This window comes from Poecile atricapillus, chromosome 3, assembly GCF_030490865.1.
Source record: "Poecile atricapillus isolate bPoeAtr1 chromosome 3, bPoeAtr1.hap1, whole genome shotgun sequence".
NCBI lineage: Eukaryota > Metazoa > Chordata > Aves > Passeriformes > Paridae > Poecile > Poecile atricapillus.
The window spans coordinates 7806093-7827723 of NC_081251.1; the positions used below are offsets into that span (position 1 = coordinate 7806093).

The following is a 21631-nucleotide window of genomic DNA, read 5'->3' on the forward strand; positions in this document are numbered from 1 at the left end:
AGCTGACCCAGCAAATCAGATAAATGTGCTAATTAAATCACAGTTTCAACTTAGGATATTTGCTGAGGCATGGAAAGCCCATCTCTGGACAGGAACAAGTTACTCTTTAGGCAGGCTAGGAATTACAGCTTGCAAAATCTGGCCTGAGGAGTGGGAAGGATTGCCCCACCCCAGGGCTCCTGATATGGTGGAGGGGTTGTTGAAATGAGCAGAGAATTGAGAGACAAGGCCCTCAGGTAGTGGTTGCCAGTGATTTTTATTTTTTTTTTTTCCTGGATTGTTAAGCTGAAGATGGAAGCTTACTGGTTTGGGATGTGGAAGAAGGTCAGAGGTGGACTGTGGTACAAAGCAGCTCTACTGCCTTCATTCTCTAATAAAATGCTGATTACTGATTAAAACAGTACTCCTGTTTTGGAGTATCAAACACAATGCTTGATGCAAAAAAGGAAATAAAAATTAAATGGGTTATCAGGTTTTTTTTAAGTAGGAAAAATTAAATAAACTCCAAAAGATCCCTAAAAAAGTTGTCTGAAGAATTATCAATAATGGGCAATTAAAATAAATACTAATGTGGAGCACCAAGCCTGGGGCTGGTTCCATCAGTGCTGATGATCAAGGTCTGCTGCCCATGAGGGGCTTTAGTTTTAATTTACTGGTGTGGACATGCTGGTGTAGATGGCAGCACCTCACACCAATGCAGAGAGGATCTCAGTCCTCAGTCACCATTGGGGTAAGGGGCTGGTCTACCACTCACTGCTCATTCACTGATGAAATTCCTCTGCATGGAGCTTTTGATCTGGATGGGAAGAACGGAATGACCAGAGGGAAAACTCTACAGGTGACCACAGGAACAGGAGCCAAGCTGCCAGCAGCCCTTCCCTTCCTCTGTGCTGCACAGCTGAAATCTGGCCTTAAGTGCTGGTATTCCCCTGGGCATCTCACATTAGGTCTCTAAACAGGGACATGGGTGCCTTAAATAATTCTTATGTTGCATCTTGGCCACCCACATTCCTTCCAGTGAAATCTTTTCTGTGGCATGTTCAGAAGGAGCTACTCTGAGCCCAAGCTGCTGCCACTGCAGAGCAGCTGAGCAGCCAAGGAAACCTTCCCAACATGATCTGGGCCTGGGCTCCTCCCCAGCCCATGCTCTGGATTTGGGGTTGCAGTGAGTGTGCAAGTGCTGCCCTTGTTCTCTGGAACCTGGGCTACAGCCCTGGAAAGAATTCCAGACCAGAACCTGGGACAGGCAGCTCAATCCTGTACCTTCCCATCATGGTGCTAATACAGGGGGGAAGAAATGGATGCTGAATTCCACCCTCTGGAAGACTGTATGAATTTTAAGTGGTGATTAGAGCAACTTCTGCTCCCTCCATATGCAATTCCCATAGATAAGACTGGCATAATGCTTAGCTTGTGAGTCATGCCCGAAGTTAAGCAATGCTCACTAGCTGCTCCTGCCATGAAGAAATAGGCAGTTCTGAGCACACAGTGGGTCCTCATATGTACAGGGAACTTTGGAGACATTAAGGCATCTCTGGGGCTAAAGTGGCAGGTAGGTGCTTAAGATAATTAGGAATTTAATCCTAAATTGCTGCTACTTTGTAGTATTAGGACAATCACTGCTAATTTCTAGGACCTTAGGGAACAGAAAACTCAAGTGGGTTCTAAAACCTTAAGAGAAGTGAGTGGAAACGAATATGCTCATTGCTCTTTCTTCTTCATTGTGACAATATTTCGTTTCTCCCCTCCCTTCCATTCCATCAGCTGTAAAAACATCGTTACCAAGGCTGACATACAAAGAAAGAAATAATTACAATAATTAGGATGTGAGTTTATTGCTTGGTGCCATTAATCCTGAGAGATAAAATGATTACAGGCTGTCAGAGCCTAGGAAGGAAGGAAGCTTTGTGCCAGAGAGCCTTGCTGCAGGGACACAAACCCTGGTGGCTTTGGGGCAGTGACTTCCCTGGCTGTGGAGCAGCCAGACCTCCACCTCTCCAGCAGAATGCCTGGGGAGAAGGTAATGGGCATCCAAATCCAGATCACTTCAACCACTCCTTCCAAAAAATTGAGTTTCAGCAAATTATTACAGTGCAGGCTAATGAATGACCCAGCTTTCCACTCTGCAGGTAATTACTGCTGTTCACCAGAGAGGCTTCTCCTGCCCTGTGACTGATTCTCCTGAGGTGCCTGGGCATCCTTCATTTCCCAAGCAATGCTCAGTGTCTGATCCATCTGCTGACCTCCATGAAGCTCTGGATCACACTCCTAGGAAAATCCCAATGAGGCTGAGGTGTGCCAAGGGCTAGTGGGCACCTGACTGTCCATGACTGGTGTGCTTGTGTAATCTAAACACCTTTTACATCTCTTCCCTGCCTATCCACCTTTCAGTCCTTGCCCAGGCTGAGCAAATGTGATGAAAGGTCCTTCTCTGACAGTTGCCTGTTAAAGGACTTGGTGGACAAACTGAATCACTGAACCAAAAAATCAAGCAACAGCCCAGGCAGGAAGGGACCTTGAAAGATCATCTAGTCCAGCCTTTTGTGGGAAAGGGACACCAGATGAGATTGTCTTGCATCCTGTCCAGTTACATCAAAACCTTTGGTGATGGGGACTCCACCACATCCACGGGGACATTGTTCCAGTGAATGTAAAAAATTATTACATCAGAATGGAGCCTTTCTTTGTGCAGCTGGCCCCATTGTCTCCTCCCCATGGCTCCTTATCAAGAGAGAGTTGCTGTCCTCCTTGTAGCTACTGTTTTAGTGCTGGAATACTCTGTGAGGGTCCCCCGAGCCAGGAGAGAAGACCCAACTCTTTCAGTCTTCCTTCCTCAGACAGGCTCTCTAGTCCTGTGATCATCACAATCCTCCTCTGGACTCTCTTCCAGTCTGTGTCTTTTTTGAACTGTGGGAACCAGAAGTACTGCCTGACAAGAGCTGAGTCGAGTGAGAAGATGAGTCTCCTGATGGGCAGTAAGATTTGGAAGCGGAGGATGTCACTGTCTTTTTTTTTGTATGAGAGGTGAATGCCTGGGTGCTCTTGCTCCAGGACTTTTCTCTCCCAGTGACGTGCTGGACATATCATCAACCAGTGTGACTACAAGAAATATTAATTTTATTACTGCTTTAAAATTTCCTGCTCAGTCCTAAAGATCACATCAGCCTCATAAAATGTTAACAAATAATTTTTTTAAATTCTGTCTTTTAACTCTTAGGGTTGCAAAAGAAATGGCTGAATTAGTGTATTGTTTTGACTTCCTGAAGCTTAGTATCTTCTGAGGCCTCAAGGAGTGGTGTTCTCCCTCCACATTCCTGGATATGCATGGAGAAGCACACATGTATTTGGAGCAGTTCCATGAACATTACTGAGTGTTATTCTGTTGACAAAGGATCAGCTTAAAAGAAGGGGGGAAAAAAAAATCCCTGCATTTATTAGTGGATGAATTTCCTTCCTGCCCTAAGATTTCAGGAGGGCTTTACTGGAGGTGGAACTGAATTATGCTGGTGGGATTCTTGGGGTTGTCCTGTGCAGGGACAGGAGCTGGACTTGATAATCCTTGTGCATCCCTTCCAACTGAGGATATTCTGTAATTTCAGGATGCTCATTAACTGGATGGAGCTGGTGTTAGGACCAGGGAAGCCTGCAGGGTCCCAGCCCCTGCAGGGTGTGGCTCTGAGCAGGGCCATGCAGAACTGCAAGTGCCCCTTAAGCTTTCTTTTAAACCAGGGACCTTTCTGAGACACCTGTACAGTGGTCTGTGGCACTGGAGCAAAAGGCATTGCTGGCACTATGTCTGTGGGTGGTGGCAGTCAGGGAGCCAAAGCGCTGTCCCCTGTTTGGTGGCAGTGCTGACAGCCCCCGGCGCTGAGAGCGGCCGCGCTGGCAGCCAGGTTGTCATGTCGCAGAAGGCTTGAGCTCGGGTGGCCGTGTCACGCTGCCAGAAGTGTCATCTTTACAATCAGATGGATAAATGAGGGTCCAGATTAGTCATGGTCAATTAGGAGGATATCATGCCCCTTCCTGGAGCGAGATTATTAGTGTGGGTGTTTTGGCCAAGCTCCAGTTATATTCTCCCCTACTCTGCGAGCGCTTTCCTTTGCTAATGATCCCAAACCATCACATGGCATCGTTACTTGTTGCTGAAAACCAGCAGTGTTTTACTCCAAAGTCCACAGCACATCAGTAATGGCCTGAGTGCTCTGTCTATATCAGTTATGCTTTAATGTCCACCACAGTCCTTCATGTCATGAGCTCCTACAGAAATTACTGCCACTAGTCTGGTGCAGCAGTTCTCACTGCTGTCTGTGGAGCGCAGCCCCACACCTATGTCTCCTTCCAGATAGGCTGGAAGGTTTTGGTTTTCCCTTCTGGACTACAAACACTCCAGCTGCAAATGAACATACAAGCCTGTAGGTTGAGGAGGCATATGGCCATTGAGGAAACCTGCTCCATAACAGCTGCACCTGGGAATATCCATCCAAACAAGCTGTGTTCCAATCCCTTCCAGTGCCTGGAGTTACCATGAGCACTGGAAGGCAGAAAGGAGCCAGCCTGGGGAGGCTGTAGCTGGTGCTGTAGGTCGGCAATGCCTGTCAGGTCAGTACAGGGGGCACCATGCTTTGCTGTTCAAAAACAAGGCCTTACTTGAAAAGAAGAGGTTGGGGGAGGCGGGGGGGTGGGGTGGGGCTCTGTGTGTGTGTGTGTAAAATAATCCCCAAACTGACCCCGGTTTTGTGCTGTTCAGCCTGAGTCCAATTTTTATTAAAGATTTCCATTCAGCAGAACCATCTAATAAATCTTACTGGTTAGCAGTCAGAGGAAGAGGAAGAAAATGCTTTTCTGGTGTCTGTTGGGAATTGCTGGTATTAAATTAGCTTCTCTGGAATTATTGCTGGCACCACCATGCTGCCGCTGTTGCCCCGTGGAGGCTCCCTGTAGCACAAGCCTGTTTGCACGCTGCCTGCATCCTAAGCAAGCAGAATATGGAATTTTTAATCATGCACAGGAATGCATTTGGTACTCTTTTCACTTGTGGAAAAATAAACCCTTGAAGGGCATTGCAGGAAGGGAGAAGTCCTGGTGCAAAGGGAGGCCTTCCCACACTAAAGGGGAGGGATATCTGCAAGTCTTTTTGGAGAGAGGTGTCTGGCAGAGCGAGGTGTCATCATCTCATCCTGGCTTTCCATTCCTGTTGGCTGCTGTCCACCATCTCAAGATCCTGCAAACAAACAGGGGCTGCCAAACTGAGACAGGGTGTGTGGCAAAAAGCTGACACTTGCCCGATGTTTGGGAAATGTCAAATATTTCCCTCACCTGTTGTGTGGAAGGTGTTCAACCTCTCAGTGAATTTTAAAATGCTTCAGGCCTATTATAGTTATTTTCTCATTTAGCACCATCTTTCAAGGGGTTAATTCTACATCAGCATGAATTTCTTATTGACTTCCACTAGGCTGGGCTTAATCTGAAAATGATCCTCAATTTGCTCTTCTGTTGATTGTGAGCTGGAGACCCGAACCATTTATTTTTCATTTTTCATTAAAAGTAATTTAACTTGATATTAAAACCATTTGAATGGACCTTTAATTTTTCACAGGCAGGGAATGTCAAACACATTTCTTTTCCCTCTGCTCGAGGCTATCATGCTCCCTCATCACTAACATGTAGAAACAAAGCAGATAAAAATAAAAGTGATGCGGTCAAGATTTTTCCCAGCAAATTCAGTATTGAGTGATTCCTGGTGAGAGGAGATCAATAGCATGCAGTTAATTTTTAAGTTGTTTATGTTGCTGCTTTTAAACCATGTTTTTTGTGATCCATGCTAATGAGTGGAATGAGGAATTTATAGATTCACAGGCTAAGGTCAGAAGGGACCTCTGTGCTTAGTTAATCTGAGCTTGTGTATACACAGGCCATGGACATTTCCCCAGGCAGCATCTCTCCCGGAAATGTATCTAATCTCCTCTTAAAAACAGCGAGTGTTGGTGAGTTCACCCCCTCCCTTGCTGCTTGTCTGTTTAATTATCCTTGCTGTTGGAAAAGTGTTTCACTTCAAGGCCAAGATGTGCAACCTGACTTTCCAGCCCTTCTAACCTGCTATGCCTTTGTCTGTGAGACGGAAAGCTTCTCCATTTGCTCCCAGTGATCAAGTCACCTCTCAGCCTTTTTTTGATAAACTCCTTGAGTTTCATGTCAAAGACATTGCAAAGATTTGCAATCTGTGTCATTTTGGCAGCTTCCCTTTGAACTTCTGCTGATATTTTCACATTTGATGCAGGACCCAGGACCCGCACTCGTCTCCCAGTGCCGTATGCAGCAGCACTTGCTCTACCCAGCTTCAGCTTGTTTTCATTTTGGTGTTGGGGATCGTTTCATATCTCCAATATTGCACTGACCTTTTATCCAGAGCATTGTGATGCAAGCTCATGTTGTGCTGCTCTGAGAGAACTCCTTTATGTCCTCCTCTGAGCCTGGCTTTCTAAGGAAGCAGGGCTGCTGTGAGTGTGCTTCCTCCATGTCTTAATTTGTATTTAAAATACCACTGCTGGCTTGAGACAGTTCAACTGAGATATTCAGGGAACTGATAAAATAGCTCCTTCTGTAATATTTTGTACCCAGTAAGTATTAAGTCCCCTACAGCCTTTATCAGGAGAGATTTTCTATTACCTGGATTGTTGATAGATGTATTAAATAGCATTGAAGAAGAAGAAATGCTTGCTACCAGTAGCCTTGCTCAATGATATCTTCTCATTAACAACTACATTTTGAGATCTGTCAGTGAAGCAGATTTAATCTCTCTACCATGGGCCTTGTTAATTCCATATAATGCCAGCCAAATACCTTGGAGAAATTGCAGTATATTACAGCATCACAGTTGTCTTTAGCAGCCAGGCATGTTGTATTACAAACCAAAACAAAGAACTAGTCTTCCCAACACCTTTGGTGGACTTGGCGCTGTCAGGTTTATGGCTGGATTCGAGGACCTTAGAGGTCTTTTCAAACTTAAATGATGCTATGACAACAGGGTGGTTTAACAAGCCTCATTTCCCGGAGAAGTGCACTGATTGATCTTCATTATTTTATTAGCATCTAGTTATTTGTTGATGAAATCCCAAATTAACCACTCTGGTATTTTGCAGAGGACCAACATGAGGCTAAGTGAGACCACTTACCTTGATGCTGGTACTTTGCAAAATTAATTGCTGCACTGAAATTCTCCTTTTCACCTTTTCAAAATACAGAAACACTTTGGCAGTGCCCTGATTCATCCTCAACTTGAAAAGTCATTAAAAATCAACATTAATGGTTCAATCAGCTTCTCAACAAAGTCTCTAAAGACACCTGTGTCTAAGACAGCTGGGTTGCTGGATCTGAGAACATAATTTCAGAGTTCCCATCTTTCCCTGCTGCCAACAGTGAGTGCTTTTGGTCCCTCACAGCAGAACATGGAATCAAACCTCCATGTTCCCTTCCAATTACAGATGAGAAACACCCACCCAATCAGTCTGTATTTTAATTTGCTACCTCATCAGTCTCATCAGCAGAGGTTTTATAACTGATTCAAATTACTAATTTGATCCCCAAAGTTTTTAAGCGCCTTTCTTTTCGCTCCCATTAGCCCTCAGCACTGGTTCCCTCAGCCTCTTGTAGCAGCAGCAGTTTTTTCAACTATTTGTTGCTGCTGACCCCCCATCTTCCCTATTTCCATACACACTGATTTATTTAGGTTTTGTCACAGGCTTTACATGTCTTTAGGCAGAAATATTTTTCCCTTGACTGTTTCCCAGCACATTCAAGAATCTTTGAAATGGTGGTGCCTTTTTTGCTTCAAATTATATGTTTTTTTCTTTGGTGACCATTCATCTATAAATGTAGGTTTCCTGTCTACTGTTGCTCTAGGCATTAGAAAAAAATGTCATCTAAAAGTTTGAAGTTACTTTTTATGGATGGGTGGCAAATTCTACTTAAAGCCAATTATTATGGTGCCTAAGCACTAGGGAATATTTAGGTCACCAGTTCACCTTCCCTGGTCTTTCTGTTCTGCTGGGTACAGAGCAAAGCATTCCTTCATGTTAGAAGCCCTAGCAAGTTTTCAGGTGAGGTGCTCAGCCAACAGCTGAAATCAGCCATGCAATTTCTCTTGTATATTTTACAGATTCTTGTTACCTTTTACAAACCCAAGATGTTCAAAGAGCAGCTCATCCCTCTCTATGAAGGATGAGAAGATAGAGGAATGTATCAAATGTCCATGTCCCTCATATTTCATTTTACAACTTAGGGCTCTAATCCTGAGTGGTATTGTACCTGTTATTTCTGGTTTTCAGGAGAAAAATATCATTATATGCTGCCTGAGCACTGCACTCCTCCTCCTGGTTTGCCTCCTGCTAGAGTGGAGGGACTAGGAAGATGTGTCCTTAGAGCAGAGGAACAGGGCAGCAGCCACTGGGATGGAACTGGCTTGGGACAGAGCTGGTGCTCTGATCCCTCTGCTTACAGCAGTATCTGCTCCAGCTGCCAAGAGAGAGTGCGGTGAAAATGAGAAAAAAAAACCCAGAAAAAATAGAAAACCTGAGCATGATTTCTTAAAAGGCATTTTCTCATGTGCTTTGAAGTGAAAGGCTAAATCCAAGTTAAAACATGGAGGTGTTTTCCAGCAGTAGGGTGGGGGAGCAAGGTGCAGTGGGCTGAAAATTCGGAAGATGTGGGTTTGCTGTGGGCCCTGCTGCTGCCTCATTACTGCTCTTCCTCCCACGCCAGCCAGTGTTTTGTTGGGACAGTGCCTGACACAGCCCCTCCACCCTGCTTGGCTCAGAGCCTCAGGGTGCTGCTCTGTCAGACATGGATGACAAACCCTCACCTGGAGCCTGTGGCAGTGTCTAGTGACCAGCTGTGGCTTTTCCAGGGAAACCAGCAGCTCAGCCCTTTCCCAGCATGGGAATCTGCTCTGTGATGGGTTGGCTGTGCACAGCCCAAAACAAGCCTGTCTTTCAGTAGCAGCCATGTAAAACTATTTAAAAGGCCTTTAAGTGCTGCCAGTACCTGCAATGGCTGCCAAGTTTTATTTTTGTCAGGCAATTTGTGAAATTTGTTCAACTTGTGACCACGATCAGGGAAGCGAGCCTGAAAAGCAATCACAAGCACCTAATAAATAATAGTAATTAATATCGGTGTGTGGTGCTTACTCAGTATTCTTCTTTCAAGGATCTTTTAGCTAGTTAGCAAAAATGTTCCACATGATGGTGGTCTCTCCTACAGAGGGTATTTATCATCCTCTAGTTGCACATGGCAAACTGAGAACAACATTCTTGTAATCACTGGAGGAGCCCAACACACATCTCTCCCCATGATCCATGGTGCCTGAATGTAAGGAGACACGTGAACTGTAACAGACTGCTGAATGTACATTTTGGGAAATGCTGTGTGCCTGAACACATACAGAAAAGAGATGAGGAAAAAACCCCAAATGGTTCACACCTCCCTTCCCCTCTCCCCTTCACTTGTAGTAGCTTATTTATCAACAGAAAATGTTAAGGCACCGGTAATTCAATTTTAATGTTTTTTCTCACCTGCAGAACTGCCTGGAGTGGTTCATGTTGGGACCTGCTTTAATATTGCCTTTCTCTGGGTCATAGATGGTGGTTGCTCGTGCATAAGCTCCTCCAAGAATAAAGATGAACCCATTGAGAGTGACTGCAGGAGCATATTTGTTATCTGTCAATGGAAAGCAACACTGAGATCAGTTTTAGGCTCAGGTTTGGAGACTGTTTTTTTATTTATACATTCCCCTTATTTATAGATAAGTCACGTTTCTCTAAACCTCCAAGGCTAGGGAAAGAAAAATGAGGAAACCTTTCCTGGTTTTGTTCTCCTCTCTCCAAGTTCTCAAAGGCACTTTTAAAGTTCATCACTCCATCCCCCAGTATGTGCCTCCCTCTAAACTGGTAAAGAACAATTATCTTCTCCTGAAGCCTAATGGAGTCACCATGAAAGTTCCACAGTTACATATGAAATTAAGATGTCAAATTGTTTTGAGTTTTGAAATTGCTGTAAATTTTAGCTCAGATGCTTCCCATGCCTGTGCAGCAGCTAAGTATAGCAGAAACCCACAGCACAGAGACCCCTTAATAATGTTCAATAGTTGATACTCTTTTATATTGTGCTTTTGCTTGTGGGAAGGTCACCCACGCATTTCCAGAAGATTTTCTGAGCCCTGATTTCTTTTTCATCTTTATCTGTCTCATAAATTCACCTGCATTTTTATTTTCAGATGTGTGTGTATTTCTAAGCAGTCCTGTAATTTAGCAACAAACTGAGGTTGAGAGTTTGAAATTAAGCAAATCTCTCATCCTGAGTCGAGTTCAATCAGATTTTCTGAGGACGCTTTAAGATTCTTGTTAGCTGTGGCATTATTAGAAATATTAGTAAAACTAATCATAAATTATTGAATAAAATAATTCTAATCTAATTAGTTGGCTTGTCCCTTATGCTGCTAGCATGCCATATGCACATTATTAAATATGAGCCAGTTGGGCAGAAATTTCTCATGATGATGTCTGTCTTGATGAGATACAGTTTTTTAATCAACATTTCTGCAAAATCAATCAGCAGTGTCTGGGAATAAAAGATGGGAAAATACGTTGCTCTGAGTTAAAATAAGCCTCACAACCAATTCTCTAAGAGGCAGGTGGCTTAGCCCTTTGGGATGCAGAAGTGCATGTGTCCTGGGAGACCATCCTGGGGTCAGAGTGACACATAAAAAAATCTCCGTTTGTAGCTATAAGTTTCCAAAATCTGCATTTTCATATGCTCAGGAAAGGTTGATCCCCCTGCATCTCCAACAGGGAATCAGACTGGACACAGTCCTGCTGGTTCCAGCCCCTGCAACCTCCTCCCAAGGGGGCCTGTGGGCAGAAACTGGAGAGGAGGTGAGATACCACCTTTACTGTGCTCTTATATCTCTGATACCAGCCTCTACATAACACCAAAGGGGTTTATACGTTCCTTCCAAGTCTACAGCATTACAACTATGTCCTTTTAGGAACACAGAGAAGGATGGGCTTAAACCAGATCCGGTAGCTTTATTTTGGGATTTGGCTACCTCTTGTACGGTGTGTTGTAACCCTGAAGTTCTTGTAAAAGTACCTTATTCCATTAAATATTTAACAGAGATTTAATTTGACAGGAGTCAAGCAAAAGCTGATGAGCATCTCCAGAAGAGAGATAATCTCCTTAATTGAGGTTTCAGCTGGTAAAACTAGAATGAAAAGAATGGTTTTGTGTTTTCTGCTTCTGTCCCAGCATGGTCATGGGGTGGTCTGGCTCAGTTCATCCCTCCCCACACTGGCATGTGCGCAGGGGGACCCACAGGGTGAAGCACCCAGCAGGGAAACCGACAGAATCCATGTGATGGGTTAAAGTTGAGCTCCTACTATGCTGAGTATCTACAGGCATATGTCAAAAAACCACGGCTGTATTAGGAAAATGTCACTGATCCTTGGGAACAGATGGGAAGAAACTAATTCATCCAGAAAATAGAACAAGGAGTATTCAGTTTCTTCGCGGTGCCACTAAGCCGCTGTAATTCATCAGAAAGGCTTATCTGTCCTAACAACCCGGCTCGCATCCCTTTCCAAATCAGACTTGCATATGTGACATTTTTTCCTCTTAAGACACTCACTAGAAATTTTCCATATTTAATTATCACATCCTCTTGTTTTGTTGTTTTTTTTTTTTTTTCTCTGACTAGCACTGTTTTGCAGAAGAATGAAACTCTTGCATTAAAAAAATCCCCTCAGCTCCCAAATCTCACAGGGAAATTATCTGGGGCTCCCTCATGGCAGAAACAGTGACTTCTCAGGGGATTGAATCACTGACTTCACATTTCTTTTTGTTAAAGAATGAGAGGGAAACCCCTTGGGTATTTTCATAGTGACATTTTTTTTTTCTTTTTGAATAGGCAGACAGTCTGATATTCTTTTTCTTCCTTTTTTAAGAGGCAATCATGTTTGATTCTCATCAATTTTTCAATATATCTCTTATCTGTTGTCTTTTTGCTGCTTATGTCTTTAACTATGATTTTATAAATTGGTATCCAATAAGTCTAAGACAGAACCAGAAAAATTTTCGCTGTTTCTTTCAGGAAGGGAGTTGTTCACAGCACAGTCTCTTGTTCCTGATGAAGCAAAAAGACATGAGGGACCCCCCTCCAAAAATAGGTAGAGAGGAAGCAGTGGGGATTTTTTTTGTTTTGTCACCATGGGGACCAAAATTGTTCATGGATAACAAGATTTCAGAAATCTCAAGTCATCATTCCTGATACTTAGGTGTGGATGGCCACCTTCAATCTTTAACCTTCATCCCAGGTGCAACCCAGACTCTTCCTGTGGTGGTGTCTTTTTCAGGGCTTGGTACACCCAAGCAAATTCTCAGGAAACTCCAATTTCTGTCACTGTTTGAGGTCCTTAACATGGTCCCAGTACAAGGTAGCTGGTGGGGAGCCTAGTTTTGCAAAAGCGTGTTCTGGTTGGGCTTTTTTGTCAATGTGCAGCATGCTGGAGAGGAGGTGAACAAAGCTACTGGGTGTGAACATGAGCTTCTGTGTCAGAGGCTTCTGTGGGGCCACTGGGTATTTCAAAAGGCTGCAGGAGAAAGGAAGAGAGGGGAGAGGAAGCATGGAAACAGAGAAGCAGCCTCCTTTTCTCTCCAAAGTCTAAGTGTTGAGGCTGTTGGATATATTAATCCATTTCAGGCTGGAAAATCTTACATAGGATTTGTCCAGGTCAGCAAACACACTTGAGATTAGAAGGCAGAATAAATGTAAATGAAATAATAGGTAAAAGCTAATCTTCACTCCAAGTGGATAACACGGTAACATCCCTCTGCTTTTCTGTTGCTACAGGAAGATAAGCCAGGAGCTCTGTTCTGGGACAGGCTATTGAGGAAGGAGTGTGCACTCCATGACAATCCTTGAGGTGTCTGTCACATGGGGTTGATGATTTAACCTGCTGCTGTGCTCCTCACTTAGGGAGGACAGGCTGCTCTTGGGATGTGCCCGTGGCTCTCACATCTCTCCCTACATTACATGGCCAAGTAGCACAGTCCTGTTTTCCATTCCATGATTGCTCTAAGATCTTACACTGCCTTCCAGTAAGGCACTTGGTCAGAGATTGAAGGGACACTGCAATGAATGGCAGCAGCACTTCATACAGAAAAAGGGTACTATAACCAAACTAGTTAAACATTTTTACTGGGAGGAAGAAATGTGGGAGTGCCACCAGTCCAGACAGAACTCTAACCAAATTCTCTCCTGGCAGGCATGGGGGCCTGGTGGGAGGTTGATGCACTTGGTGGAGCAGATTAGAGAAAGGAGTCTGGTTAATACAAACCAAGCCTGCTTTTAATAGTAAGTGCCTCTTCCCCTCCTTGAACACTCCACAGACAAACTCAAGAATGGCATGGACACAGGATAACCAGGAGACTGTGATCTGATCCTGAAGACAGCTCATGAGACCCATGTGAAGCTGCTGCATGAACAGTGGATGTCACCCTGCAGGCTCAGAGCTCTCCTGGGAGCTGATCTCTTCCAGATACACAACTGGCTGCCAGCCCTATGGCTCCCCACTAACCCTTGAGCAAACCCTCCTTGGAGACCGCAAAGTTGAGTGTCCTCACTTGCAAACACCACATTTGTGTATGTGTGGTGGGCATGGCCCATGCCAAAGCAGGAGGCTCCACCTGCCACTTCAGTGCAGCTTTAGCATCAAACTTATGTGCACAATGTTGATGAACTGGAAAGTGTTGGAAAAAGAACAGCCATGGAGATGAAGGAGAGGTAGGAGTGAAGAGGACATTGGATAAAAAGCAACACAAAAATACTGATTTTGCAGGGCAGAGAATAGGAAGGGAAACTCTGAGGAGTGGAAAAAGTCATTCTGAAGGGACCACATGGCATGTACAGAGGAGAAATGGGTAGGGTAAAAATTCAAGCTTAGTAGGGTGAAAAACACTAAGAACTGGCCGTGGAAAGAAAAATATACTGAAGAATGAGATGAAACACTCATTGCTGTAGCACTTTCAGGTGAAAGCCAGATATATTCCCCTACAAATACCAAACTATTGGCCCTGGGGGAGTGCCAAGACATATATCTGATTTTTCTTGTAAAGTGAAAAAATAATAATTATTATTAATTTAAACCAAAATAAGCCATGGGATAGCACAGTAAAGATGTACAGATGCTTCTAGTGCTGTTTTCCTGATAGGTCTTTCATTCTTAGGTCTGTGATTGTCCCACTTTGGTCTGCAGGAGTAAATGGTATGGTGAGGAACTAGATACTTGGAGTAGAAACCAGAAATACTCACAGAACTTAGATCTCTGTTCTCTGGTTCTCACCAGATTTTAAAATTTAATTGTCATGGTAATTAAATACTGGTTTCCTTACAATCTAAAAACATTAATAAAACCTTTTAATTCCACACTGACTGTCCAGAGTATGAAAAAAGGTGTATTTTAGTGCCCTGTCATGAAGGCACAACGTGAACTAAAAAGCAGTGACCAAATAATTGGGCTTACTTAGAATCCCTGACTTCAGCATGTCTGTGGCCATCTTGTTAAACAAGACAAAGCTCAAAAAGCTGGGCATGGAATACAATTTTAGCACAGCTTTATACGACAGCTTGGCCAGAAATGGAAAGGCAGGTGCTGCAAGTACATAGCCCTGGTTCATTTACTTATGTAGGACTTTTGTTTTTACATCTAAAAACATGAGAAGGGGATGTGCAATGTGGTTTATGATAAACATGCAGTGTGAGAGCCCTGTAAGGCTCCATTCTCCCCGTGACATCCAGCTGTGGGCTGCACTGCTGCAGGAACATCTGCCCACTCCAAGGTGTGAAGGACTGACACAGGGCAGAGGATGGGGCATTGAGGAAAGCCTTCTCCTCCCCAAATGTTGATGTGTGTAACCCAAAGGCTTCCACAGTACGTGCATGCAGCATGTAAGTGAGCCTGGTGTCATACCTACTGCTCACAGGCATCCATGTCCCAACACCTCCTGACACCTGAAGCATAAGGAATAAATGGGAACTGGGAGTGAATTCACTGCGTATTCCTAGAAGAATTCCAGGCAGAAGAGCAGGAGCTGAGCTGTGTGGACTTGCTATCAGTCCCCAGTCTGTATCTCCTCTGCACAGGCAGGATGCCAGTGTCCAGCCTGCTTCACCTCCACTCAGACTGGACAAAACACAAGCTGTGATTGATGCCAGTGTTGTCTTTGGGTTAGGCTGGCACGTGATGCTTTGAAAGAGATGGACCTTTTGGGTTCAAACGTGCCATGCTGCATTCAACTCACTATCATAAAATACCACAGTGAACTGAGGCATTACTGGTCTAAAAATCTCCACAGACCTTGGCTGCTTTCAATACCTGCAGCTATTGTTGCATATCTGAGCATGCTTGAGGCATTTTAAAATAAACTCTTGTCCTATTTGAGGTCAAAGAGGTTTTGCTGATCTCTGGGGTGACTTTGTAACAACTCACCATCAGACATCTCAGTTGCCTTAGCTCAGAGGTACACCTTAGGAATTCACAAATCAACACAAAAAGTCTCTGAAACTGTCAGAGGCACCCTGCCAGTGATCATTAGGATTGATCCCAGCTCCATTTTGCAAAAGGTTCCTTCTACTTCCTCTTTCCTTTAGACTGTACTGTACCTGTACTGCATCCACTTCTTGGAGGGATACGTTAAAAATACCTGTAACACTATGGTTTCTATAGAGCTGGAGAAAATATATTTCCAAAATTCCCACTGTCTTGTAGTGAAGATCAGGCATCGCACCAGTTCACATTCCCAGACATTCTCCATGAGAGTGTCATTTTTCAGACTCTGTTATTTTAAGTTATTTGCAAGTGAACTGATGTTATACATTACCCAACAAAGAACTCCTTGTTTTATCATACATCCTATACCTTCAGCTTAACTAATGAACTTTGCTTACACCAAGAAAACATAAATACCATCTTTTAACTTCACGAGTATCTTTAATGTATTTCTGTACTATTAAAAAATAATAGTACAACTCTATTAGGACAATGGGTGATGAACCCAACTCTGGATGGTTGATTTTTTTAAAGCACACATGGTGTTGATACTTGCTAGACTCTAACAAGCCCAGGGGATGATTCCTTAGCTCCTGTGGCACTTGTACTATTATGGTAAAGAAGAGGAATACAACTTTGCATAATGCATTAATTTTTTCAGTATGCTGTGAGTCCAGGAAAACCTCATACTGTCAGTCAGTGGATTAAAGGAGCAGCAATAGCTGTAGCCACGTGATGGAAAAAGCCAGGCAGTGGGGTTGTTTGTGCTGCTGTCTTACATAAACGTGCCTTTGGCCAGCTAACACCCTCCCGCTGGGCGCTTCATGCCGCATCCTGCGCGTGTCATGTTGTGTCAGCCGCGATCGGCAGCGGCCGCGCTGTCTGGGCAGGGCAGGCTGTGGCCACCAGCTCCTCGTGCCCTGATCTACCAGGAACCCCAGCAAAAGGGTCGGAATCATCGTAACAGGCTGCAACAGAAAAAGCAGCTTATTCTAAGTTTCTGATTATGCTTAGGCCTTACCTGAATACCTTACAGCTCTCCTTCTCCCTGCTTGCTACTCCTATTGCTCTAAGGCTCAGTAATGAGAAGATGATTTTTTAAACATGGAGTCACGGTTTCAACATGAATGGTAAAACACTGGAACAGATCGCCCAGAAAGGCAGTAAATACCCTATCCCTGGAAGCTTCAAGGTCAAGTTGGACAGGGCTGTGAGCAAACTGAATTAGTGAAAGACGTCCTTGCTTATTGCTTGGGTTACGTGACCTTTAAAGGTCCCAAACCACTGTATGATTCTCTGAACTAGGAGGTGAAGGCAAACCACTCCGAAAGCATTCTCTGCAATAACTGTGTGTGAATTGTTTCTTTGGCCACTTGGGTGCAGCCAGACTGAAGGCAGGCAGAGCCCAGGGCAGGGCAGACGACCCAGGTCAGCTGCTGCCTGCAGGAGCATCCTTGCCAGGCTGAGCACTAAACCGCATTTCCAAAAGCTGCCTAAACACTCAGGGTGCAAATCACCACAGAAAACAATTAAGTTGCAAACTTCTGAGCGCTGTTCTAATTTTGGAAGGAAGTCACCACCTCTGACATTGGCTAGTACATTGGAAAATCTGGTTTCTCGTCTTGCTCTTTATGTTTGGTGAACTCAAGGGCTTCATAAACTAATAAACACAGTTTTAATAAACTGTATCTTGAAGCTGTCAGCCTCTGAAGCACATATGCCTGTGGACACCACTGACAAATCCCAGTTCAGAATGCCTGTCACTTCCCACAGGACAGGCAGCATTTTGACAAACCCATGAGTGATAATCCACTACTTCAGCAGTGCTGTGACCCCGCATGGGACGACAACACATGATGCCAGTATAGTTTCACTGCACTTGGAGATTTTTTAAACCTAAAATGGCTAATTGTTCATACCTACTAACTGATTTCTTTTCTTCTCTGCTTTGAACTCATCACTTCTAGCTGGTAACTAATCTATATTAATGAGTGACAATCGCCTTCAGCGGAAATCCAGATAATTGCTTCCCTGGTATAATATCCATGCATTCCTGCCAATATATTATAGGGATATCCCATCCCACCACACAACTCCTTTGCTTTCTGCAAAGCCATTAAGATACCTGTAGCACCGAGATTTGCTCTGACACCAGGCATGGCTTACCAATCATCGGGGACTCTATGAAACTCCACGAGTTGGTCTGAGGGATGTAGGACTGCAAGACCCCCGCGGCTCGGCCGGCCTCGTTCACCCCTCCGAAGACGTAGATCTTGCCCCCACACACGGTGGCCGCGGCCGAGTGCACGGCCTTGGGCAGGGGGGCGATGGTCTCCCACTGGTTGGTGATGGTGTCGTACCTGGGGACGACAGCGGGCGCAGTGAGCTGAGGTGAGCAGCACTGGGAAGCACAGACAGGCACACAAAGGCAGCTTGGCAAGCAGAACAAAAGTGGAGGTGGAAATGTATTTTTTTTAACATCTTATAAATTCAGCCACTTGGTAAATGCTGTAATGAATGCTCTTCTCTAAGGTTTTAAAACATTGATAGAAGGCAAGAGAAAGCTGGTTCTGTTTTCTGTATATGCCTCTCAAATCTCATTATAGTCCAAGGTGCAGAAACTCAGGACATCTTTGTTGAGATGTCTTCCACTGATTAATTTCTTTTAATGAGTATACAATGAGATTATTCTTGCTAATAATAGCAAGATATCCAATAGTGACTGTGGGCAGGCAACTGTTAATATACTTCAGTTGTTCAGCTTGTGGAACACATCTCACCTGCAACGTAATGCAACATGATGGCTCCTTTTACTCTAGTTAACTGACCAGCAACTCCTGTTTTGTGCCAGAGTAAGTTGCTTCCATTTGATTTTCATTGTGCAAACCAAACTACTGTGCTTCACTTCAGGATGCTGCAAATGTTAATGCTGGAGTAAGATTTCACCATTGCATTTGTATTTGACATGAATCAAACTGAAAAGAGTATGCATGAAAGTGCTAAATTAGTTTTAAGGTCATCAGTATCTGATTTAATTAAGTCATTGACCATAAGGGATGCACAGTTTACAATCCATGGATGAAGATTCATTTTAGACAACATCGCAAGTTCAGGGATCCCATTTTTTAAAAAAATGGGGCAGGGATCCAAATAGCTGCTCTAAAATGAATCTTGGAGACAGTGGAGAATAATGTGATTTTTAGGTTTCTATATTTCCATGTAATGACAGATGCAGTCAAAGAGGAGTTTCCTGCGTAGTGATTTTTCAGAGCTGTTGACTGCCAGAACAGAAGCCCTCATCACCCATTCAGGGCTTTTGCTCTTAATGGCAGTGATATGCAATATGCAAACATGAAATGAAGAACATGAACCCATCTGCAATTTATGATTTGGCAACAAGAGAATTCTCCCTCTGTAACATGTCCCTCAAATTTTCACTGCTCAAACTTGGGGAAAATAAAAGGGAGGAATGATAAAAATGGCATAAACAGCAGAAAGTAATGTCCTTAATAAAAATGCACTAATGAGTTTCCAAGTAATATAACCGAAAGTAATTAACACACTCATAAAACTGAAGCAAAAGCAAGAGGGAAGCAAAGTTTAACTAAAAAAAATAAAAATTAGGAAAGTCCCTTATAATGAGCATGGAGAACTGCCTTGTATGATGCTCTAAATTAGTTACAGAGAAATTAAATTCATCTACAACAAGTGATCAAAGGGAAGAAATATAACAAGATTAAACAACACAGTGCTGGGAGCATTCACAGTGACACACCTTTACTGGGCTGATTCTTGTACCAAACCTGAGCCTACAGATGCATTTTGACTGCACAAGCAGCTCCTCCAGGTATGTCATCACATGCTGCATCTCCTGCATCCACCCACAGCACTCAGAAGGAGCAACACTCACATCCACCCGAGCAGATATGCAAAAAATATCACATAGTATGAAGTTTCACACATTGCTTTTGTGACATACTTTGCTAACTCAGCTATTGCAGTAATTGGTAATTTAATTCTTGATGTCTCGTTAAAAAATTGGCTATAATTGGTTACGGAATGGGAAAAACAACAGAGCTGAGAACTGACCTGATGCTCCTTCTCTTGTTCCTCCTTTAAGACCAATCTCACCTGTCAACTGATAGGTTTTGTCTCACACCTTCTACTCTGATTTAGCACCAGGAACATTTGTGAGCAGTTGAAGTGGTCTGAGATGGGGGTGGTGAGCAGCCACTTCCCTTCCCTGTTGCTGGCAGAAGTACCTGTACTTCAGCTCCCAAGACAAGGACATTCTTGGCAATGACTTTCTGATTGTCCCAATACATTTTTGGGAAGAAGAGGTTATATTTCATGTATGCTGGGGGCTGGGAGTGGCTGAAGACTGCATCCATAGGAATACTAGAGAAAGGTTCAAATTACAAAAAAAATTATCCTTTTTCTGGGTGAATTTCCTTACTGAGGCCTCAGGTCCTGCAGACCCCATTTTTAACCCACTTTCACTGCTCTCTGTTTATGTTATGTGATTACAGAGCTGATCTTTCTTTCTCCTACTGTCCTTCATCTGCCACTGAAAAACCAAAAATTATGAGTTTCACTTCATCTGCTGAAAGTCAAAGGCTGAAAACTACTGGATACAGGTGCATGTGGTGAAGCTTAAACACCCACTCTTTTCTTGAAGGTCATTTGGTTTAAAAAATCAGTGAACCACAAGGCAGGTGGAAGCAAGTCCTTGTCTACCTAACATGGGCATCTAATGTGGTTTTTACATGGGCTGCTCAGTGAAGCAGCTCTCTTAAGTGAGTGTCTACCCTAGCCCTGAGGCTCAAGAGGACAAATTGATGCCTTCAAGGTTTCCTGATAGCTGTCCACCAAGTCCCTCCATCCCCTGGGAATTTATTCCTCCAGTTCATTCCCTCCTTGCAAAATGGACAGATTTGATTTCTAGTCTGTTTTTGCTTCAGATCCTGCCCACCAGAAAGTTTGTTTCTTTTTCCCTGTTGGATTATAAAGCTGTCTGCTATCAAGTTTCTCTCTTTCACATATGGACGTGCAGAAAATAATAAAGTCAACTCTTCACCTTCTGTGGGATAAATTAAGTAGTCTAAGCTCCTTAAGTCTAGTCTCTGCAAGGCAGGTTTCCATCATTTTGGTCTATCTCAAGTCAGCTCTTAATGTCTTCACACAAGGATTTGCACCAGATTAACTAAATTGGTTTAAAAATGAATGAAGGTGAACCTTTGTAACCTTCCAGGACAGAAAATACTGACACCTGCTTTACCTCCCTGCCCTGGGGCTTTTCCATCTGTTGTGTCATCTCTGGCACTGCCATCACACCACAGCCACTGGTGCTCGTGGGGCTCCTGGCTGCCTGTCACGCCAGCCCTGCTCAAGGGCCAGCAGGGAGGAAACTGATTTAAAGAATAATCACTTTGATCTCTTTCCATTAGTCAAGCTTTGCATTTGAATCCCCTGTTTGAAGCTGTAGATGGAGACATAATGTGAGCTGGCTTCAAGCCAAGCAAAGGTTTTTCTTCCCTCTCCTCCACTGCTCCCTCCTGGTGTGTCCATGCTCGTCCTTGGCTCTGGGCCTACTGAGCCCATCCAACTTGCTGAACTTGAATCTTCAAGGACATCTCCTTTCACACGACTCCTGGGCTGCAGTCCTTGCACACTATGGACTCGTGGTTTCACACACTTGCCCTCATGCTCCTTCCTCTGCCCCAGCAACCTGCTGGTCCCCAGCCCTGCAGGACACGTGTCCCCACCTGTCATTCACGTGTCACTTGCACTGAGCACAGGGATCTCATCTGACCCTTGTGCACTCACTACCTGCTGTACTCAATACCTTGTATGTTTTTAGATCTCTTATATATGTGTTTATGCACGTTTTCTGTATATATAATGTGTATATATATATATATATATAAAATTTATTTACCCGTGGTAGAACAAACGATCTGAAATGATCTGAACCCAGCAAAAAATACAGTTCAGGCTTGAAGAGAGCACATGCAGAAATAAAACCTTGCTGGTTT

The 21631-nt window shown here is 43.8% G+C and overlaps 1 protein-coding gene across 4 annotated transcripts in view; it reads right to left on the bottom strand.

The window, feature by feature from the left end:
- The window catches only part of KLHL29 (kelch like family member 29), a 389363-nt gene that overhangs the window by 4222 nt on the left and 363510 nt on the right, over nt 1-21631 (bottom strand). For 3 of the 4 annotated variants that reach the window (XM_058835996.1, XM_058835995.1, XM_058835998.1), the window contains 2 exons: nt 17763-17956; nt 9567-9711 (listed from right to left, as the gene is read on the bottom strand). In XM_058835996.1, the coding sequence (XP_058691979.1) occupies nt 9567-9711; nt 17763-17956 (339 nt within the window). The remainder of the gene's footprint in view (nt 1-9566; nt 9712-17762; nt 17957-21631) is intronic. The other variant, XM_058835997.1, reaches the window with a different exon arrangement.